At 43.8% G+C, this 21,267-nt stretch overlaps 5 protein-coding genes across 6 annotated transcripts; 2 read left to right on the plus strand and 3 right to left on the minus strand.

Moving 5' to 3' along the window:
* Positions 1-2,399: 2,399 nt before the first annotated feature.
* Positions 2,400-3,997, plus strand: LOC118517322 (chitinase-3-like protein 1). The gene is made up of 2 exons (XM_036063302.1): positions 2,400-2,524; positions 2,599-3,997. Exons 1-2 carry the CDS (start codon positions 2,452-2,454, stop codon positions 3,936-3,938), a joined length of 1,413 nt encoding a protein of 470 aa, XP_035919195.1. The 5' UTR covers positions 2,400-2,451; the 3' UTR covers positions 3,939-3,997.
* A 2,084-nt stretch (positions 3,998-6,081) lies between these two features.
* Positions 6,082-8,123, minus strand: LOC118517318 (brahma-associated protein of 60 kDa-like). Its single transcript, XM_036063297.1, has 3 exons — positions 7,889-8,123; positions 7,593-7,777; positions 6,082-7,524 (listed from the first exon to the last, which is right to left on the minus strand). Exons 1-3 carry the CDS (start codon positions 8,012-8,014, stop codon positions 6,327-6,329), a joined length of 1,509 nt encoding a protein of 502 aa, XP_035919190.1. The 5' UTR covers positions 8,015-8,123; the 3' UTR covers positions 6,082-6,326.
* A 347-nt stretch (positions 8,124-8,470) lies between these two features.
* LOC118517330 lies at positions 8,471-9,345 on the plus strand. Its single transcript, XM_036063312.1, has 3 exons — positions 8,471-8,724; positions 8,796-8,875; positions 8,943-9,345. Exons 1-3 carry the CDS (start codon positions 8,631-8,633, stop codon positions 9,297-9,299), a joined length of 531 nt encoding a protein of 176 aa, XP_035919205.1. The 5' UTR covers positions 8,471-8,630; the 3' UTR covers positions 9,300-9,345.
* On the minus strand, positions 9,266-10,181 carry LOC118517329 (C-type lectin 37Db-like). The gene is made up of 3 exons (XM_036063311.1): positions 9,939-10,181; positions 9,790-9,866; positions 9,266-9,724 (listed from the first exon to the last, which is right to left on the minus strand). Exons 1-3 carry the CDS (start codon positions 10,042-10,044, stop codon positions 9,362-9,364), a joined length of 546 nt encoding a protein of 181 aa, XP_035919204.1. The 5' UTR covers positions 10,045-10,181; the 3' UTR covers positions 9,266-9,361.
* An 826-nt stretch (positions 10,182-11,007) lies between these two features.
* LOC118517328 (C-type lectin domain family 4 member F-like) lies at positions 11,008-20,987 on the minus strand. Of its 2 annotated transcripts, none has more exons than XM_036063308.1 (4): positions 20,550-20,987; positions 12,230-12,330; positions 12,052-12,160; positions 11,008-11,983 (listed from the first exon to the last, which is right to left on the minus strand). In XM_036063308.1, exons 1-4 carry the CDS (start codon positions 20,911-20,913, stop codon positions 11,742-11,744), a joined length of 816 nt encoding a protein of 271 aa, XP_035919201.1. In that variant the 5' UTR covers positions 20,914-20,987; the 3' UTR covers positions 11,008-11,741. The 2 variants fall into 2 exon arrangements, with proteins under 2 accessions (XP_035919201.1, XP_035919202.1); XM_036063309.1 differs by having other exon boundaries at positions 20,556-20,985.
* Between the last annotated feature and the right edge of the window lie 280 nt (positions 20,988-21,267).

Raw genomic sequence — 21,267 nt, forward strand, 5'->3', positions numbered from 1 at the left:
AAACAACAAAGGACTCAAGACGCTCCCCTGAGAAAACCCCTGATTTGCTGATGAACGGGTCAGAGAGTTTTGGGGAAAAAAAACAGCAACGTAGGCCGGATTCAGCTACATCTTTCTACTCGAAGCAAGTGTTGGAAGAAATGCACCGGTTGGATATTCCTGTGATGCTCAAGCATATCTAAACTCTTAACGTGCACCAGGTCTGCCGGATCGAGAATTTCTGGACCAATTTTGACAAGAGAGGCATTTCATACGATTTCATTGCCAAATTAACGAAACTGTTGTTAATAAAAATAAATTATACTCTTAAAATGGATAAGATTAAGAGCAGAAAAAATAAGGTAATAATTGGTTTCTTTTAGTCCATAAGAGACTTTGACGAACCCTTAAGGAACTCTCACTTGAGCTCAAGTAGTCGAACGATTACTACGTTATATAATAATAAGGTTTATTATTATTATTATTTATTTTAAACTGGTTGCCTCCAGGGCTTTCCAGTAGCGTCAGATACAACAAAAAAAAAAAAAAACAAACATATAACTTAAACGTCATGCACGGGACGAAACACATTAGGACAAGGAAAACAATACAAGGGAACGGAATGAAGCAAAGGACATGCTTTGGTCAAACAAATCATCTACTGAATTGAAGTCAGATAATGCGCGCATCCAAGGGTCATTTTGAGCAAACCGCGAGCGTTGCAATGGGATGAGAAGTGGAGGGCGAACGCGCTAGCGGTAGCGATGGGACAGATGGGAATGGCTGCCAGGAGGTTAGGGGAGTGAATGTTGGCTAGAAGGATGTTGGCAATAAATAGCCTGCGCTCCTGACAATGACGGTCTTTTAAGCCAATCAATCCCAGCAACTGGCACCGTACCGAGTATGGAGGAGAAGCAGCACTGGGGTCGTTTAGGAAGATTCTAGAAAACTTCCGTTGTACCCCCTCCAACCTATCCATAGAGGTGAAACCTGCTGGGGACCAAACGACGCTGGCGTAGTCCAAGAGAGGACGGACCCAGCAGCAGTACAACGTCATTCGGGTGATGAGGCCCAATAATTTGTTGGCTCGCTCAAGGACTGAGTTGATATGTGGCTCAAAAGACGGTTTGTCATCGAGCCACACACCAAGGTCCTTTACCAGAGTGACTCGTGGGAGTGGTGGAGAGAGGTTTGTGCTAGTCCTGATATGGTGCATTATATCTATCCGTGATAATCGAGATGAAGCATTGTGAAGACCAACACAGAACAATCATCCGAGAGGATCGCGAGGATGGCTGCATTAAAAAATAGGCTTCTTCTCCTGTGATCCTTATATCCTTATCCTTATAAGCATAGATGACGCTTAGTGCTTGTTCGTCCAATATTTTCAAAAGCCTCCAACATTCTGTAGCATTTGCATCTGAGTATGCCCCGAGCCAATTGCGCGTCCTCCAAATGTCGAATCTGCCCAACCATCGTTGAACGCATTAGCAAACATTGGATGGCATTTACAAAAAAATAATGAGGTCACTGTTTACCACACGTGATTAAGCGCGTTGGTCCAGGTTTGTCTGGCTGGCAACTAATGTACCACCTCATATCATCTCATCCATTGCCAACCAAGTAGCGCGCTACACATGCAGTATCCCCGATTAGGAACACTTGCGGTTTAAACAGATGCTGATCAATAAAATGTGTGTCAACATTTTAGCCAAATCACTCTGAAATATTCAGATGGACCTACGAATGCAGCTTGTGTTGCAGATATTTTTCTGTTGGTTCAGTTTTCGGCTGAAATAGGTTTTTACTGTAGCTCGCAGGTTTGTTGAGGCCATCAAGCAACGATTTGATGACTTATTATGAAATGCATTATTACTAGGATTCCTAAGACTCTTGTCCAGAATTCTAGGGGTTTTGGGGTTATGGTTAGGCTTAACTTAAGTCTAAGCGGTAAATTGAGCAGCCTATGTAGCAAATGCTGCAATCCAATAATAAGCTAAATACAACCTAATAAAATATTTACAAAACCTTTAACGCTAATAAACTAAAACTAGTCCAGTCCAGTCCAATCCAGTGGCATATATCACTACTCACTGCTATCATATGACCAAGACTTGTTTTCCAATAGTGGCTAGAATGCCTTTGACTGAGAAATTCTTCTTGAGAGCAATTGTTGACAGTTTGAGTACAATGAACCACACCATCGATTGCCATATTCAACCCATCTGTTTCGCTTTCTACACACCCCAACTGTCGCGCAGTGTACAGAGATGCCCACCAATGTTGCCTACATTTGACACACGGATCGTTTGTACAGCTGGCACGCATGTGTGTGCTTCAGTTGCTGCATCTTCTCAGTTTTTTGGCAACGTATAAAAGAAGCTTACAGTTCGTTCATCATTACCAAAAGCGCCATCGACACCGCGAAGGTGCCTCTACATCGGGTTGGGTTGGTGTTCAAGCTCTGTCAAAATGGTCCACTCCATATCGCTGTGGAGCGTGGTACTCGTGGCCGTCTGTTCGCTCATGGCAGCGGTTGAAAGCAGTAAGTATTTTCGCCCTTTTTCTGCTCTCCAAGACTCCCAACTGACCACCCAACTGCCCTTTGCCACCTTTCAGAGGAAGTTGTCTGTTACTACGGTACGTGGGCCACCTATCGCCAGGGCAATGGAAAGTTCGCCACCGAGGACATTGATCCGTTCCTGTGCACCCAGCTCAACTACGCCTTCTTCGACATCAAGCCGGATGGTTCGATCAGCATTACGGACGACTATCTCGCCCTCCCGTCCGGCCTTAACGCGATCGGCAAGTTCTACGAGCTGAAGCAGCGAAACCCGGCCCTGAAGACGGTGGCCGCGATTGGTGGCTGGAACGCCGGTACTGCCAACTTCAAGACGGTGGCCGCCAATCCTCAGCTGCGTGCTACCTTCGCGAGAAACGCAGTCTCGTTCCTGCAGCAGCATCGATTCGACGGTATGGACATTGACTGGGAGTATCCGAGACCAGAGGACAAGTCGAACTTTGTGCTGTTCCTCCGGGAGCTGGCGAACGCGTTCGCACCGTACAACTATCTGCTAACGATTGCGGTGGCGGCTCCCGAGTCAGCGGCCAACGAGGCGTACGACATTTCGGCCATCTCGGGCATCGTCAACTACATTAACCTGATGACGTACGATATGCATGGCAACTATGGCGTGACCAGACATCAGGCCCCGATCAATCAAGGACCGTCCTCGATCGATGACTCGAGTTACAAGCAGCAGCTCAACGTGGAAGCTGTGGTGAAGTACTGGCTGAGCCGGGGTGCTCCGGCCAGCAAGCTCACCTTGGGCATTCCGCTGTACGGTCGCACGTTCAGGCTGTCCAACCCGAGCTTCGATGGCGTTGGTGCGCCTGTCAGCGGCGTTGGCTCTCCTGGCCAATACACGCAAGAGGCCGGCTCGCTGGGATACAACGAAATATGTGAAGCTGCATTCCCGCGGAAGTATTTCGACTCGGCCCAGATTGCGGCGTACGCTTCCGGCAACGGTGAGTGGGTCAGCTACGACAGTGTGGATGTCGTCAACCAGAAGTGCAACGTGATCGCGAAGTACGGACTCGGCGGAGGCATGGTGTGGTCGATTGAGCAGGATGACTTCCGGGGCATTTGCGGTCCCAAGTTTACGCTGCTGAGCACCCTGAACCGGTGCGTGAACAATAATGGTCCCGCGCCCGCTACCACTACCACGCGCGCGACTGCTGCACCGACAACGAGGGCTCCGACCACTACGACCAAAGCGGCCGCTTCCGGCTCTGGTTCCTTCGTTTGCACCCGGGACGGGTACTTCCGGGATCCGTATGACTGCAACAAGTACTACCGGTGCTACTCCGGGTATAAGTATTCCTTCAACTGTCCGACGGGTCTGTACTTTAACGAGGACTACGTGACCTGCGATTGGCCCTACAATGTTAGATGCTAAGATGCTGCTAGTGCGATGAAGCAATAAAGGATATTTGCATTTGTTCGTTAACTTTAAATACATGTCTTGTGTGGGCTATTTTAAGGGTAGCGTTGAATTCAATGACACTCCTGATCAGAGTTGAAATTGGGAATGTTACCTCAAACTCAGAAATCTCTTCTCGAAACGTTCTTTATGGAGACGCCTGGTCTTTCACGTTCATACTCTTCAGCTTTCGTATACTTACTACTTTTGTTGTAAACTTTATTGTAAAAGCACCATAAATTGGTCAAATGAAAAGCAAATCTCATATGTTTATGATATTCTTCTACTCTAGGTTGTTAACATTATAGTTCTCCATTGTTACGCATATTTTTACCTTACCGGTCAATTGCTATGTATTTGACATCTTTATTTAGTGTAGTACTCATCTTTATTCAGTGTCCTTGACGATTTTCATTATCTAGAAAAACAAATGGAGCAAAGAATTTGTCCGAAATTCTTCGTTTTGAAGGGAGTTTATTAATGCTTCAAGATTCAATGGTACGCTCATCAAAAACTCCAGTATAAAACATTTGCAGATGGAAGAGAAGTCTTCAAAGATTTGTCCCAGCACGAACATCCACGACTTCAAGCAATGAACGTGTTAAGAAGATCAAAACGATAGTAAAACCATTATTTGGTTTATATAGCTTATGACATAAGTTAATCACTCGAAACGATTCGTAAGATTTTAGAAGGTCAATTGCGCATGAAACGCTAAAATTTTCGACTCGTTCCAGTAAAGTTGAAAAGAAAGAAGGTGGCGTAAGACATGGTTCAGCTGGTGAACTCTGACTCTATATATGTCCAGTGCTTTTGTCAGTAGCAAAATAAAAAAAGTCTTAGAACGTCGCTTCTAGTCGATTAAGGAGAAGAAATCGCTGAATGATCTGAAGGCGATTTTTTGAAGATGGCAATAGATGGTGTGATTCATCGCACTCAAACACGTGAATCTCAGATCCCAGGCCGAAAACTATGTAGCCTTGAAGAATAAACTGTGTTAAAAGTTAGTCTTGATACATACTTAAAACAAAACCATAGTAATAGGAATAGCACAACCTTCAAATGTTTTGCAAATTATTCTAAATCGACGGCATAACAATTTTACCTCTCCAGACAACCTCAAAGCTAGCTTAAACCTGCTGCTTCTGTGTATCTGTATCAACAAAGAAACATCTGCATGTTTTACTCTTCCTGTGTAATTTTGTACAAGAGTGAATAAATATTGTTGGTGGTAGTATTCCCGTACCTGTCGCATCTGTGCAAACCAAATGTGCTCCAATTGGAAGCAGCACACACACACGAGCTGCTTTATTCGATTCACCATCGATTAAATGTGATGTGGCGCTTTCAACTCAGACGATACAGAACAGATTAAAGAAGAAATTCACGGCCAAATCTAGCTGATTCGTTGTGGGTCATGTTGGGGAACGTTAATTGAATGACCCGTAGCTATTTAAAGACCTAGGCAACGGTACTGACCATTCATTGGAGACGTCCATGGCCAAAGGTTCTCTAAGTCCTGATCCCGTACAAGCCTCAATGTCCACCTTTGAAAAATATTGACAGCGTCAGGATAGAAGCGTCTCTAACGCTAAGCGGATTAAGCATCATGACAGGACCCAAGCTATAGTTTTAACAGAGCCTAGGGTTTGTGACCCAGGTTTTGTGATCATAAATTCCCAAATCTTAATCAGAGATCAGGGTTATTAAACGAGTTTCAATTATGAGTCCGTGATCCTAGTACAGCGAAGCAAATTCCTAAACATGGAGTTTAGACTCTCAAATCAGGAATCGATCGTCTTTAATCGGTCCGGAATCGTTCATCAGGGATTCAGAGCTATAACATAATATGCCTATGGAATCATTAGGGCATATGCTCTTGTTCGTTTTCCTGCTTGGAGCCTATAGAACTAGCCTTTGCTTAGCCCGCCAATGATCAACGGAGAGGTTTCGTTTAAATGCTATCTGAAAAATCCTTCGAGAGAACCGTGCATTTTAAAGCTCTTCAAGCTCTTGGATTAGATATACTCGACTAAAGAGTAAGGACCGTAAAGCACCAGAAGGTTCTACTTTTTTCGAATTTCTTTCACCGTGGCAATATCTGCCCAAAACGCGTATCTGCGGAATGGTTACACACTCCTAGAGTATTTATTTTCATTAAATTACGAGCGCGATTCGTAGAATTAGCGTCAAACTGATTGCAGCTAGTTGAGACACCTCCGCAAGCACGGATGTGTTGGCCTGGCTCTGTTAGCGCGTCTTAGTGTAGTAATAAAATTGAATATTGGAGGACAATACAAAACTTGGAAATCACGGGCAGACGATTGCAGCGGCTTGCCGATTGCTCGGAACTTCTCGATCGCGTTATGAATTGCGAATGCCGAGCGCCTGTTCCAGTTCGGCCCGTTTCTGGTTTACCTTGGTGAAGAAGTATCTCGACACCGCTTCCTGTGTCCAGGGCTGGTGGTAGAATTCGGCCCGCCGCTCTTCCTCCGGATTGCCGACGATGTCGGTCATTGCCTTGAGGTCGCGCGTTTGCGACACGATCCACTTCTGTATGAACGTTTGCGGATCCTTGGCGAAGCTTAGGAAGAACTCGCGATTCGTTTTCAGCTGATTGATCGTCTCGACCGTGTCGTGGATCTTACCGTCGAGCGTCTGTATTTCCTGCTGGCTCGCCGTGCTGAGCAGGAACGTGTTCATCTGATTCTTGAGCGTGTCGTCCACCTCGACGTCTATGTCGTAGCAGGCCGTCTGTTTGTTCTCCAGCCCACCCTCCACCGTAATCACGTGATTGATCACGATCGGATCCGGTGGGTGCAGCAGCGGGTTTAGTCGTTGCGGGATTTCCGCAAACTTCATGCGTGGACAGCCGAAGATTTGTTCCAAATATTTGTCACACGCAATGTACTCCCGCTCGTGTGCGTCCTGCAGCTTGTGCGTTTTGATGTACTGCCACAGCGCGGAAATGATAACCGGGCGCGTTTGTGTGTGCACGCCGAGCAGACGGGCAAGGCGCGGGTCAAGCTTAAACTGCAACGGCTGGTAATCGAGCAGCAGCAAGATGGTGCAGCGTACGTTCCGATCTCCAGGGCGCTTTACCTGAAACCCGTCCGTTTCCTGCGTGGAGTGTGTACGGTGCCACTCGACCAGATGGTTGTCCGGCCCGTACAGATCCTTGTCCAGCTCGATGACGAGCGATTTGAAGAAGCTGGAAAATTTACGCTTTATCTTGGTCGGGTCCGATTTGTTGTCCTCCAGCAGGCGACCCTCAACGCGCAGCTCCCACGATGCCACGGAACCGTCCGGGTTCGCGTCACCTTCGCTACCGTCCTTGCTAGGATAGAACGTGTTGGAGATGAAGATGCGTAGCTTGCGCTTCTGCTTCATCGGACGCTTCAACGCTTCCTGAATGTCCAACCGTTTGCGCATTATGGTGGCATCCAGCTTGCGCTCGAACGCAAGCAAATCCATGTAGGCTTGGGATTCGGGTACGAGATCGCGCACCTTCTGCGGGAGTATTTTATCGGCTAGCTTTTTCTTCTTTTTTACCGAGTAATCACTGAAAATTGCGGGACCGGTATTATGAGCAATTAACTCCTCTGGAATCATCTTATTTCAATCACTTACTTTTTCTGCTGAGCTTGATTCATAGCGGCTCGACTTTCGGAACTACGCTTGCTCCCGGAAGAGCCAGACATCGGCGAACCCCTCATGCTTCCACCTTGAAAGCCGGGTTGCATCGGGCGTTGATGTTGATTCTGAGCCGGTCCACCGCCTCCTCCCATCTGGGGTGGTGGCGTGTATGCTCGCGGCTGAAATCAAAAACAGAAAGACGAGTTATAGACACGTGCTTTGTTCGTAAGCTTAAGCTACTGTACTTTGTCTATTTTGGAAACATTTCTGTACAAGTAAAAGTAGCTCACCGAAAAATTGTTTCCCGGTCCGTACGGACGCATCACCGGGGGTTGATTGTTTGGGCCCGGTGACGCCGGATAACGCTGCGAACCCGGACCAGCATTCACGTTTGCCGCCGGAAACCGTTGCGACATGATAAAATGCTTTGCACAGTAGAATTATCAAACAATTTGTATTATTTTACAATCGTTTTCTTCGTGCAGGAAAAAACAAAGCCAAGCCAAAGCGACATCAAACACTTTTGACAGCTGTGACACATTTGACAGAAGGTGTTGTGGTGATGGTGCGGGAACGTTAGCTCCGGCTGCCGGGTCGGATAGAAATAACTCAAATTCATTTGAAATTCAAATTGAACCGTTGAATTGGTTTTGCATTGTACTTGAACAACTATCGTGGTGAAATAGCATGTGCTATAAATCAGCAAAATTACCTCCTGTTTGCAAAATGAACATTTTATTACACTTAAATCAATCATTCTAGTCTGAAAAAAGCCTATTAAATTCGTAACTAACGTTACTATTTTCAAAATTGAATTCCCTAGGGGGATTGATAAGAGGTAAAGATTTTGAAATTAATTACTCACTCTCTGTACTTTCTGGCTTCACGCATTACACAGTCAACACTTCAGAGAGTGGCGAGATGCTGCACAATTAACATTTAATCCATATAAATCTTTCCCATACCTTTGTACCTCGCTAAGAAACTGCTATCAACAGTCGTTATTGCTTTGATCGATATTAAAAGTGCATCATGATGTTCCGAAAGACCAGCATCTTGGGAGCTACAGTTGTTATACTGAGCTTGATTATTGCTACAAATTGTTCCACTTCACTATCAGCTCTCGGTAAAACAAAAACACTTGTGAAGTAATCAAAAATTGCGAAAGCGAATAAAAATACGCCTACGATCTTTCAGATATAATCCTTCAGAAGCTTTGCGTTTGCCCATGCGGAAATCCCCGTGGCGGAAAACTTTACACCGTGTCAAGTGAACGGGTATGTAGATCAGTGCATTGTTACCTTTGAAGCATTTTTCATGGTCTTGTCATCCGCCAAACTCCAGCTCAATTGGTTTGATGCGGTGGCGTACTGTAATTCGATCGGTATGTCTATTGTGACGATAAAGGATGCAAACGATCGACGACTGCTGCAGCTGCATTTGGAGCAAACGCGACGCAACCTACGGTCACAGTCCCGCAGTCAGATACCGTACTGGATTGGAGCGAACACTCTTGCGGGAAGTGGTATTCGGTGGGGTTTAACTGATCAGGAGGTGAATCAACCGGAGTGGAACCCAGCATCAGCACCGACCGGTAATCAGCTTTCGGAACCGTTTTGCGTTTACATACAGGGTGATACTATGCGATGGATTCGGGCTCCTTGTGATAATGAAGCGAGACAATTTATTTGTGAATATTAGCGACGCTAAGAGCATAACGCAGCAATACACTATATTTCCCGATTTTGATTTAATGATTCTCTTCATTCATCGCGAAACTGTTGACAGACGAATTTTTTACGCCCGGTGCATTGGAAATCGTTCCACACGAACGTATCCTTTGCAATGGCCACACATCGCTCTGTCTGTCCATCGTCGGAGAGAGCATGATTTGGTTCACCTTCTGTCCAGTTGCTGTACGTCACCGGACGTCCGCTAAGTCCCCAACGATGGGTGCCCAGTGTGCCCAAATCATTTGCTCCAATCCAGAAGAACTCCATATCGAGATCGGATTCTTCCTCCTGCAACACTTGACGCAACGCACTAGCTTCGTCCTCGTTTAGCACCTCGGCTATCTCCATTCCGACACTGTTGCAAAACGCAACCGCCCCATACCAATTACTTGTCTGTGAAGGAGATAAAAAGTTGGCTGAAATGTCTCACATAATACACTTTTTTCGGAAAACTCTACCCGTCTGATGGGAATGTAGTACTCTTTCTCCTCGGATGGCTTGCACGGACAAAGGCACCCATTTTGTCGAAGGACGTCTGTAGAACCCAATAGAAAGAGATTGTATCACAATCGATGAATGAATAAAAGCGAGTTTTCTTGGTTCTTACCATCAACATTATTTGCACCAGAAATATTGCTACTCGCTACCGACAGCCAGGTAATAAGAAAAAATAATACGAACGAGCTCTTTGTACCGATTTGTTTAAAAGCCATTCCTTTTGCGAAAAAAGTTGCGAAGCTGCCACAAAATAAATAGAGCTGTTAATTGTACTGGCACTGTGTGTACTTCTGTGTACGAGATCTCGGAGCGTAAAAATCTCCTGCAAAGCATGGCATGGTGTCGGAGATAAGAAGCGCACGGAGAAGGCTCACTACAGGTCAGCTTCCAAATGATAAGAGTGGGAATTCCCCATACTGTAGTCTGTGAATCATTAAAATAATCTTACCGAAGTTCAGAAAGCGAAGAACAGTGTTAAAATCATTCACAGAAGAACGGTTCTAATTGAAGAGTTTATTTTTTATTTTAAGAAGTACATTGATTTCAAATTTATTAGTTTTTATTTTCAATAAAGTAATCATGAGGAAAAAATGTGAAAAAACTCTCGTTCTAGCAGTTTAATAAAATTTATTCATTTGCATTCGACCCAACAGACTTTGAACTGCAAACGCCTGAATGTATGCAATGTATTTATTTATTTTACCGGATTCGGGACATCCGTATACCAGGATACCAACACCGGATTTTAATTACTTATATTTCCGATTCTATGCCTCCGATTGAGCCTGAATTTGTTTTTTGTGTTGTGACGGTCAGGTGTATCAGGAATTTGTCTTAAAATTAGAAAAAACCCGGTTTTCTAGCTGTTTAGTTCATTTAATTACATAGCCCGCTGTTGGGTTGCATTTGAAGTACAAGCGCCTGAATGTATGCAATTTGGGTTTTTATTTAAATCGCCAATAGATCGACACAGCCCAAGAGAACTGTCCTAAGAAATTCATTTGGTAAATAATTGTTCCATACATTTTGTTCAATTAGTTGAAAGTGATAAAAAACAGTTACAAACTTGCAGAAGCTAGGACTAGGAATTCATCAAATTGTACTCTTCGAGCGAATCGACTCTCTTGTAGTCGATTTTTTTTCAAATTCATCAAATAAATCAACCTTCTCGGGTGTTATATTTGGCAAATATGTTGTTTTTTATTATTTATCAATTACACTACACATTTCTGGCCAGTAATGCGAAACCTTATGTACATACACTTAAACACGTGAGGGAGAGCGAAAAACACAAACGTCTAAACGAACACGATGCCGTGGGAAAAAACGGGACAAAAGGATAAAGGAGACCTATCGCGAGATAAAAATGATACAAGGTTGATGAGACAAGAAGAAGAAGAAACCAAATCTTAGCAAAAGCCAAAATCGGAAAAAAGAATGATAAAAGTGCGTATAAAACGCTCGAATTTGATCCGAAAGGAAGAAAAATGTGCAAGAGCTTACTTAAATAAACTACACTTTGTTCCGTACGGCCCTCGTGATAATTGCATCGAGCTCGTATATATCAGCTATATAAATACTACACGATAGAGTATAGAGGAGGAGCGACACCGAGGTGAGAAGCTAGCAGCGAGTAAGACGATCATCCCCCGGAATGTCATTCGAACATCCATCAGACATCGGCTCACTTGCTCGCGGGGGTTTTTTGTAATGACACACTTTCATTTGAACACATACAGCAAAAGGCCGGGTCCCGGAAATGGGAGGCCAGCCATTCGAACAATAGCGGTTGAGTATGAGAGATTACTTGAAGGATTCAACGACAAAGACCCGGCGGTATGATCATTTCCCCGTTTACTTCTCGCAGCTGGATATGGGTGGAAAAGGCACACAAAGTCAGTCCCGGGTTTGTTTAAACCTCGCAGATGAAGTACGTTTCGAAGCTGCAGGGTGTATCGTTCCACTTCAGCCCCTTGCCATCACGGTTCCACAGCTCAAGGCAGTGTTCCTCCTCGCCGTTTTCGTAGCGGAAGTTGTTCGGTTCACCGGCGTTCCAGTTCGTGAAGGAAAGTGGCCGTCCGTTCGACACCCAGAAGAAACTACCCTCCTCGGCCAGATCGGTACCCGAGGTCCAGAAGTGTTCCGTTGCGAGACCTGTGAATGGACAAGAAATGTTAGTATCACGAAAAGATTAAGAGTGTTTTTCTTTATATTAAGCCCACCATAATCTTTAACGTATTTCTCCAACCGATCGTTCTCTTCCTGTGTCTGTATGCTGGCAAGTTGCATTCCATGGAACCGACAGTACTGCAGCGCTTTGAACCAGTTAGCCTGTGGGGAAGAAAAGAAAAATAAGTATGCTTCAATCCAGATTTATCTTGCTTCGCATTTAATACGTACCTTGAAGAAGATGCTGAGGTAGTAACGCTTCTCTCCCAGCTTCAGCAACGGCATAGTCCATCGTGGTGGGGCAGTAGATTCTTCAACGCAATTCGGACAATCTGTGGATTTAGTTGTAAAAAACAACAGAACAATTGAAAACCTCTGGTATAAAGTCAAGCAAAATAAGGCATACTAAAAGAAGAAAGCTATTAGAAGGTAAATTAGCTGATGCATCAGGCTTAAACTTTATAATTAAGGAACTCCATATCAGACAATTGTCTTTTTAGCTGCTATACGTGTAAAAAAAGACTTAAACCCATGCATCTTTCAACAAAATACGAAAAATAAAGTTAATACTTCATGCTTGTTTGATATAACATTTGTATTCCTTAGGAACAGCCTAACCGCATTGCTGTTATATTATGCATCGAGCATCATAAATTTATACTCATTTTGCTGACACAGGTCGAAGGTGTTCAGAATTATTTTTTAAATGAAAAAAATCTTTATTCTGCCTTTATAAAATATGGCGTTGGCACTAAACCTCGAAAGATCTCGGCCATTTATGGCTTCCGGTGACTTGATTTTACCCGCAGCAAGGTAGTCAGCCCTACGGATTTGGACCTGTCGTGTGTAGACCGGAATCGCTGTCGCCACGACCACCGGACCACGCCATTTTGGCATTACATTTGTTTAAAAAGGCCTGTGATAAATAATAGGCTGTTTAATCAGTAACATAAAAAAACATCAACATAAAAAAAAATGTTATTGAATGAAATCACTTCGCAGGGGAGTAAGCCTAGGACACATAAAAATAAGCAATAGGTCTAGAATTTTGAAGGCAGATGCTCGATTTTGAATAACATTATTATTCGTTAATATATATTAGGGAACGAATGGTTCCTTGAATAAAAAATGGTTATTTATAAAGTTTTATTTATAAAGAATGGTTATTTATAAAGCGTCCAAGAGTTAATTAATCCAAGCTTAATTTGAAGGTTTAACTTTATTTTAGATGGCAATTTTTATATATAGAATTGTAGTTTTTTTTATTTACTTCGATTTATAATTAGATGCATCCTTCAATAATTGAATGAAAAGCTCTAACACACAGATTCCCACATTCGCACACAATTTAAAACAAATCTTAACCATAATATTCACCCGATGGGAGAATGCATTTCGCCCCACTGTACTCTATAGATCTCTTGAAACGTAAACAGGCTTGTTCAGACTTGTTGAATTATTTGATATGTAACTTCAAATTTTAAATCAAAAATTCAAAGAAACTGTTTGATCTACCGTAAGATCTTTTCTGATTTACAAGTTTACTTCCTCAGGATACATTAAAAACACTAAACAGGTAATTATATAAATTCATACCATCTTGCCTATTTTGCTTGCTTCCAATAAAGACATTTAAAATAATCACAGTTAATGGAATTCAGCTTAACATTCGAGTTGATTTCTGGAACCCATTTCCTGCCGTTGGCTAGAGACGGACTGCGATTAACTTTAATATGCGCTTTTGTCCACTGTGTCCATCGCTCCATTTCGAAAGAGCAGGAAATGATAATGCTTTATCTGAAATAGCCTCCCGCTGCACAATACATTGAGTGTATTAATTGCTCCTCATTTCTAATTATACTCTTTCCGCTCTTTTTTCACCAGCTAACTCAAGAAAAATTACTATCCTTCCCACAGACGGTGCTCCGATAACCACCGATACCACCGATATTTTGAAGATGCCGTTAAGAAGGCCAAGGTAGGTGGTTCGTTGCTTATCAAGTTGAATAACTAAATCACACGAATACATCGGTCGGCTGAAAAAAAAATCTTCAAATTTGCCAAAACGGACCCCTTTTTGGGAGGAATTCATTTGAATAGAATTCCGATAAAGTGGCATTATCTTGACACGGGGAGTGTGTCTTTGGGGGGGGGGGGGTGAGTATGTGGCGCTGCAACTCAACACGAACGAACACTGATTAGATGCATCATGACAAGGTACCCATACCGAACGCGCTAGACATGATCGATTAGCGTTTGTCGGTCGGGACAAGAATTTATCCTGAAGCACGCTGGTAGCAGCCGATAGGCAGCAGTACAGCAACTGACAGCCACAGGACAGGTGCATTAAGGTTAAGGTCATTCGATGCTGTCTGCGACCGGGAGGATCTGCTCGCGGCTGGGCATTAATTAAATTCCTTCCACAAACGGTGTAGCTCTTGCGAGCGAACAACGTGCCAAGGTTTCTCAAGCACTGAAGCAGCCAAAGCAGTTTAACAATGTGAAATATTAAAAGGAATATTATTACTTGAAGTGAAAGGAGTTTGACCACGATGGCTCTTCTCTGGTCGGATGGGATGTTAAGCTTCTGGTTGTTGCTTCGCTTGTGTGAGAACCGGTAAACAATGTAGAAGCGTTCGCTTTGGTTGGGATGATCGATGATGTCTTCATTGCTGATGATCAATTCAAAATTCAATTGAATTTCCAAGTACAACTGCACCAATCTATCAAGAATCTCATAGTCATAAACTATCCTCTAGCTAATCCATTCGCTTTATTGTCGTGCATTATTATCCTCTTTTGATCTGGAAATTCTAAACGAACCTATCTAAAGTGACCAACAGTACCCCCAAGTCAAAGGTGTGCTTAAGCTTCGAGGACGAATCAGCGTCATGGAAATATGATCGCATTTCTCAACCTTTCTACCAACGATCATACCGTGTCGTGCATACCCACGTGAACCTCACTCACGGACTACTTCCCTGAGCTTGGTGCTCAGCGGCGCTGGATTCGTGATCTCGGTCCATTAAAAGCCTGGCGCATGCTTATGTAAGCGGTGCTGTAGTTGGTCGAATTGGACGAAAACAGCGTCACCGTGCCGGGCCCAGTTGCTCGACTGTCCATTGCGTAATGGCGGCGCAAGTATGGAGATAATTCAATTTTGACATTCCCGTGCGAAGACGGAACCTCGCGGTAGGACGTACGGATCGCCGATCCGTTTTCGTCTCGGTACTCAAAACACCCGAATGAGATGTAGCTGTCGCTTTTCTGTTTTGCTCCGTTGGTCCCTCAGTAATACCAAGGTTCAATAGGCACCAGCGCATCCGCAACATCAGCGCAGTTTTTTTTTTCGGGAGGATAATGTGAGATTAATTGTACGGTGACGCCTTGACATTTATTTCACGGGTTTTCACGCGAGGACGCATCTTTGATGTTGCTGGTTGGGTAGCCAGCGCTAATGGCATGCACCTTGTGCGTAGCTTGTCGTTGTCGTCGATGAAACCACTTACTACACATCGGGTACCATCGGGCTTACACATGCATATTAACGTGTGCCAAATTGAAGGATGAACTTTTCGGGGGGGTCCATCGGGATGATGGCACACGTTCGGTGCTTGGCACATCGGTACACGCATCCGTATGTTTGTAGTGAAGAGAAGCAGCGCTTAAGGTCAACTTTTTGGGGTATTAAGAGTCTTTTGTTTGTTCCCTTGTGCTACAGACTTGTTCAAACAGCAAGTGAGATCGTCGTGATCTCTTTGAATATTTCCTTGGATTTGGGGGAAACTATCAAGGATGCTTTCATAAATTCAAAACTCTCTCCTTCATAATCTCCTTTAATATTTCACACGACTTAAATAAAACATGACGAAAATACAGCTTTCGTCTTTCCTATTGAATTTTAAATTGAAGTTCCCAAAAATACTGTCGGACCGTTTTAATTAAATTGAAAAATATATTTGAATTTAAGTAGGAAATCGCTTAAATGCTCTTTTGAGATTCAATTCACAGAAACTCACTCCTAGGGAGTTACTAATTGCCACAGAGTTGTCGAACAGAAGAGAGTGTCAAATCGAAAAGTTTTAAATCACGCACTCCCTGTTATTCAGGATGCAACAACACCAGTCAGCATACTTCTTCTTCGGTTCTATAACCGCGAGAGGTCCAGGCCTGCCATTTCTGGCCTATTGTGACTTGCTTTTACCCGTTGCCTGATCGTCAAGTCCTTCGTACGGTGAGCCGGTTTGCATGGGGTTTGAACCTCGGCCCTGTCGTGGGAAGACCGGCGCTTATTTGTCATCGGCCACCGGACCGCCCCAATGAATATATTGAGTTCATCAAGATCTTCGTGATATTATGATCATGTTGTAAATATTGACTTCAAAAATTCGGTAGAATTGGTGTTAAAACCAGCTGCAAAATTAAAGCCTAAAAATCGCCTAATGTGCAATAAATATAGTGATATTGTCTATAACAAATGCATTGATAGAAGGATAAATTGTAAAAAAAAACCCTTAAGCTATACGAGTTGCATTTACGGCTACAAACATCCTATTTCATAGCAAACTATTAACGATTAGCTCAAAATTTCAAAAGTTTCAACTAGTAATGTGTAAGCTATTGCTGGACTCTGCTCAAGAAGATACTTCAACTCTGTCATTACTTAAACAATTTTTTTGATTATTTCTAACACTGTCTAGTTTTACAGATGGGTGGTCCAAATAATATTGAGAAAACTCATGATATTTCTCTCTCACTAGTAGTTCATCTCGGAAACCGTACATCAACTTTTTTTCTTGTTTTAGATAAAATAGAAAGTCACTCATAAATTTAGCAATTCCAGTAAAAGTTAATAGCAAATCAAAAGTCAAACATAAATAGTGACAAAACCTTCTTACTTTCAACCTATAAAGCATCACTTTGTCATTGTCACAGGAAATACTAAAATATTCCCTCATCAATCCGCTCATATCTTCCTCGTGATCAACCTTTTCGCGCCCCCGGGGTGGGAAATGAAATACGGCCCTGAAAGCCCAATCAACCAAAGCACCAACGACCGAGCAACTCCCGTCCGGCTTTTATCTTCATTTTACGCATTAACCATGCTACTACCATAAAAGATCGTGCCCATAACGCGTGGCACCTAAACCCTCCCAAAGAGTGACCAGCCACACAGGGGTCAAGCACAGGGCACCGGAGGCTTGCTGGATGCCTTTTACTCCAACATACCAGTTCATTCCATTCAGATTGCGATGCGGTGAAGCTTCTGCTAACAATCGTTCATCTCAGTGAAGAATGTGCATTAAGGTGCGTGGCCCTCGAAAATCCGGGCCGGAATTTGAGCAGCGCGGGAAAAACGCGTTGAATTGACGCGATCCAAATGTCATTAAATTCACATGGCGTCGGGCCGTTTGGGCGATGAATGCATTGATCGTCTTTTAGGGCGAACAAGACGACGTCAATGATAGCGTCCCTGAGCCAGGTTAGTGCTGGATTATGAAACGATCGCGCACCAAGGAAGCAGCACACCAAGAGTCTGTTTGGTCCGATCGGTGCAGCTGTGTGCAAAACAATCGATCCACATGCTTCTTCGATCTCTTACACCACACGCTACATTCGGAATATGTGTTGAGCCACACATATGGCCTCGCCTGAAGGTACCATAATCTCTATGAAACAATTATTTCGGACAGCTTAAAACTGTATTATGATCGCGAGCCAACAGAGCAGGGGCCATTTGACTGGGCGTGAGGCAATGCGGTGCGTTAAATGGATGCTGCCATCAGAAACGACAACAAGGCTGCAATATCAACATGCGTCACACTCGACTCGAGTACTGCCAGGCTAGGCCGCAAACTGTGGTTCGTGCGGTGCCCATAATTTAAATACAATTCTTTGTACAAATTTCAAACTGCACTCTGCTCGGTGCGCAATGGTGGCCCACCACACGCACGTGATCGCTCGCGGAAGGTGTCTCAACAGTGACAAAGTGTACGCACCATGATTGATACGAATCGTTCGCAGCTGGTTTTCCTACAAATGTTGTGAAATGGTCCCAGTTCAGTCCGAAAGTGATTAGGACACGTGGTTACATTATGGAGGAATGCACAAGCTCAACGGCGAGCTTAAAATTCTTTGCCCGATCAAACTCCATGCCTGTCTTGGAATGGTTGCGGTGCGTTTGGCTCGTTTTTGCCGGTAATGGATGGATAGCTCATTACCGCATCTACCGGCTGGACCGGTGGATTGAGCATATGTTTTGATTGAAACTCGAATCACCCGCCCGACTCTGCGTGCCGCTCAGAAGATGGATGGATTTTTGGACGGGGAAAGGTTAAGCCAATTTATTACCACTAAACAACAGCGCGAGCTAACAAGCGAAATCGAATCGAAGCTTCAGGTTTCATTTGATTTGATGGGGGTTAGTTTCGAATGAGGTTCAGAAGGTAAGCATCATTAGTTAAATTCATCAAATTTGCTATTTATTTTCGATTCGAGAAATCGAGAAGAGTTCATCAAGAGGAACCTGAATAATGGATTAAAATTTAGAGGGCAATGTTGCTTTTTTGGGTTTAAAATTTATATTACAGAGCAAGGTTTATTGCATGGACTCAATTTGCTATCATCATCATTGTCCTTTGAAGCCATTCAAGTTTTATTAAACAAGAAATGGAAAATGCAAAAATCTCGATGGTTTTTAAGGATGTTTCAAAATCTGGTCCAGGCAAAATTTTATCATGCAATTCCCGGGCTGAAAGACAATAGATGAAATAGATAAAAGATGGTCCAAAGGGAGAATTTTAGGGAGCTTCAGTAGAAAACTATCAATAACGTTTGTCAAGAACCAGAGAAGCAAGAGTTATCTTGAAATATTTGAAGGGAGTTTTTCTGCCATTTTGTTCGTCAAGAGTAGCTCATTTTCAATAGATTTTGACTTTTTTCACTATATTAATTTAAATGATTGGCTTATGAAGGTCAAACAGAATAAAGCAAAGGGAAGATATTATTAATTTACACAAAAAAACTTGTTGAGCTGCTCCAGCAATAATTTGTCTACATCTCATATTACAGTGTCTTCTACCGAATTGAAACCAAGTCCTCCAAACCAAGTAATAAATCAGCCGAGGTATTCACTCGATGTCGCATTCATATTCATCAGTCAAGTCACTTCCAATGACTACAGTTAGCTCCATTCTACTATAGAATTGCACAAACGATTTGGTAGTGTGTATTTAAATCTAATTCAAATTTATTACAATAGCACTGTTAATTCTTTGATTTTCACATTTAATTTGCAAATTAATAAACAAGTTTCATAAGAGCTTCATGAGATCACGAGCGTTAAGAATCGAACAGATTTCATATCCTGCTTACACTTCTTTCCGGGTTATTTATCATCATGTCATGTGTAGTCTAATAGATATGGCCTCGAAAATCTGCTTCTTATAGAGGTCTAAAAGAATTAAAAAAATTTAAGTTGGTGGATACCATACCATTCTTCCTTATTTACCTAATATTCCTTCTCTTCGACAAACCAGCTAAAACTCGAGAGAACGCGTGAAACACTCAGCAATAATTCGGTTGATCGAATTGATTGCATTGAAAACGAAATTAAAACCAGGCGAAACCTAAACAATGGTGGCCGCTAAACAGATGTTGACCATGCTCTCCAACTCAAGCCTAGAACAACAGCCTTCAATGTGTGAAATTGTACCCGATTGTCTATTCTCACCATGCAGACGCGTGCAGGCATGGCAAAGGCGGCCCTTTTTGGGCGAGTAAACCTTCAACAAAATAGCAACGCATTCGATTCACCTAATACCCAACCGGAAGCTTGCGCCATCGACGACATCGATGTTTTACCTCACGCACCGTAACCATAACCCCCGTCTCACGCACCACCCCCCCCCCCCCACCGTTTTTCGATAGAAATCGAGAATGACAATGCGGAGCTGGGAAGTGTAACAACGCACGGTTGCGAGATCAACTTACAAAAACAGCGATCCGATCTGGCACACACTCTGAACCATTTGCCTGTAATTAAGGTCATTATTGCGAAAGGACATGTAAGCAGCGTAACATTGAATCAATGTTACACACGTCAACTGTTCCCAACATCGACAGCTGACTGACAGGAGAGAGAGAGAGAGGCCGAGACTGAATCAAACTCGTCACCAATGACGACGTAACGTAATCCACGGCGATCGGCGTAATCCTGGCCCTATTCCATCACACCAGAAATGGCCGGATAACGTGGGGCGCGTGTGCGGATACGAACCGGTTGTGGCGAAGGGTCACTTTCTTCGGCATAATTATGTTAATCGTTAGTTCGCGAGCCCACCATTCCCCGGTGGGACGACGAACACTGACTGCTTTTATCATTGTGATATCATAAAAGGGGAGAAGCGTACGAGTGGAACTTTTTTTTTCATTACCACCCTTAACAAAGGAAGCACACAGACACACAAGAAAACACTCACACACACACACACACACCCGACCGATCACCACCAGATAGATTGGGGAGGGAATATTAGGGAATTATAATTACTGGTACCGTGTGAGTTGCCCGCGAGAGCCTTTGGCGTTGCACACTGGATTACACTTTCACTGAGCAGCACGACCAACACGGCCAGGACGAATCCCATCCGGTTCCATCGGACACAATCGAGCACAAGCTTTTGTGGTTGCATGATGGCGCTTTGGTATTTATGCAGTAAGCTTAAACGGGTTTGCACTTTAATAAAGCACAAATAATCCACTTTTCGAGCGAGCAATCCACAAGACTTTGGATGCACTTTAAAGCTCCAGCACGCACGGGAAACACACACACTCTCACACACGCGAGAAGATCGAGACGCACGACAGCGAACGCGAGCTTTGTGATCAACGACTGCCAAACCGCAACTAAACATGCACGCGCTCGAAAAAAGACGCCAAAGACGCGCTGCATGCGAGAGCCGGTGGACCTCCCCCTACTACTACTACTACCACTACTACTACCACGATGGACAAAAGCCACCCCCCCCCTTCCCGAGGCTCACACGATGCAAACGAACGTCCGAACGGCGAACGAATCAACCGAGGAAACGATCGACAAATGGATGCAGCGCGAGCACTAGCGTCTTCACCGCGGCGAGGTTCGTCGCCTGTCTGACGAGGCGCAAGTCTTTCGTTCCAGCCCGCCCGCCGATCGGCATGGAAGGACGAACGGTTTTGGCGAGGACAACTACACGACAGAAACAGGTCGCGGGCACGAAATTGAATCG

Source organism: Anopheles stephensi, unplaced genomic scaffold (genome assembly GCF_013141755.1).
Source record: "Anopheles stephensi strain Indian unplaced genomic scaffold, UCI_ANSTEP_V1.0 ucontig94, whole genome shotgun sequence".
Classification (NCBI taxonomy): domain Eukaryota; kingdom Metazoa; phylum Arthropoda; class Insecta; order Diptera; family Culicidae; genus Anopheles; species Anopheles stephensi.

Coding starts and splice junctions, on each gene's coding strand:
- LOC118517322 (XM_036063302.1), top strand. CDS start 2,452: ATGGTCCACTCCATATCGCTGTGGAGCGTGGTACTCGTGGCCGTCTGT. Junction 2,525..2,598: donor CATGGCAGCGGTTGAAAGCA/GTAAGTATTTTC, acceptor GCCACCTTTCAG/AGGAAGTTGTCTGTTACTAC.
- LOC118517318 (XM_036063297.1), bottom strand. CDS start 8,014: ATGTCGCAACGGTTTCCGGCGGCAAACGTGAATGCTGGTCCGGGTTCG. Junction 7,778..7,888: donor GACCGGGAAACAATTTTTCG/GTGAGCTACTTT, acceptor TTTTGATTTCAG/CCGCGAGCATACACGCCACC. Junction 7,525..7,592: donor AATCAAGCTCAGCAGAAAAA/GTAAGTGATTGA, acceptor CGCAATTTTCAG/TGATTACTCGGTAAAAAAGA.
- LOC118517330 (XM_036063312.1), top strand. CDS start 8,631: ATGATGTTCCGAAAGACCAGCATCTTGGGAGCTACAGTTGTTATACTG. Junction 8,725..8,795: donor CACTTCACTATCAGCTCTCG/GTAAAACAAAAA, acceptor ACGATCTTTCAG/ATATAATCCTTCAGAAGCTT. Junction 8,876..8,942: donor ACACCGTGTCAAGTGAACGG/GTATGTAGATCA, acceptor GCCAAACTCCAG/CTCAATTGGTTTGATGCGGT.
- LOC118517328 (XM_036063308.1), bottom strand. CDS start 20,913: ATGTTTAGTTGCGGTTTGGCAGTCGTTGATCACAAAGCTCGCGTTCGC. Junction 12,161..12,229: donor ACCTCAGCATCTTCTTCAAG/GTACGTATTAAA, acceptor TCTTCCCCACAG/GCTAACTGGTTCAAAGCGCT. Junction 11,984..12,051: donor GAAATACGTTAAAGATTATG/GTGGGCTTAATA, acceptor GTCCATTCACAG/GTCTCGCAACGGAACACTTC.
- LOC118517329 (XM_036063311.1), bottom strand. CDS start 10,044: ATGGCTTTTAAACAAATCGGTACAAAGAGCTCGTTCGTATTATTTTTT. Junction 9,867..9,938: donor TGGTGCAAATAATGTTGATG/GTAAGAACCAAG, acceptor TGGGTTCTACAG/ACGTCCTTCGACAAAATGGG. Junction 9,725..9,789: donor ACTACATTCCCATCAGACGG/GTAGAGTTTTCC, acceptor TCTCCTTCACAG/ACAAGTAATTGGTATGGGGC.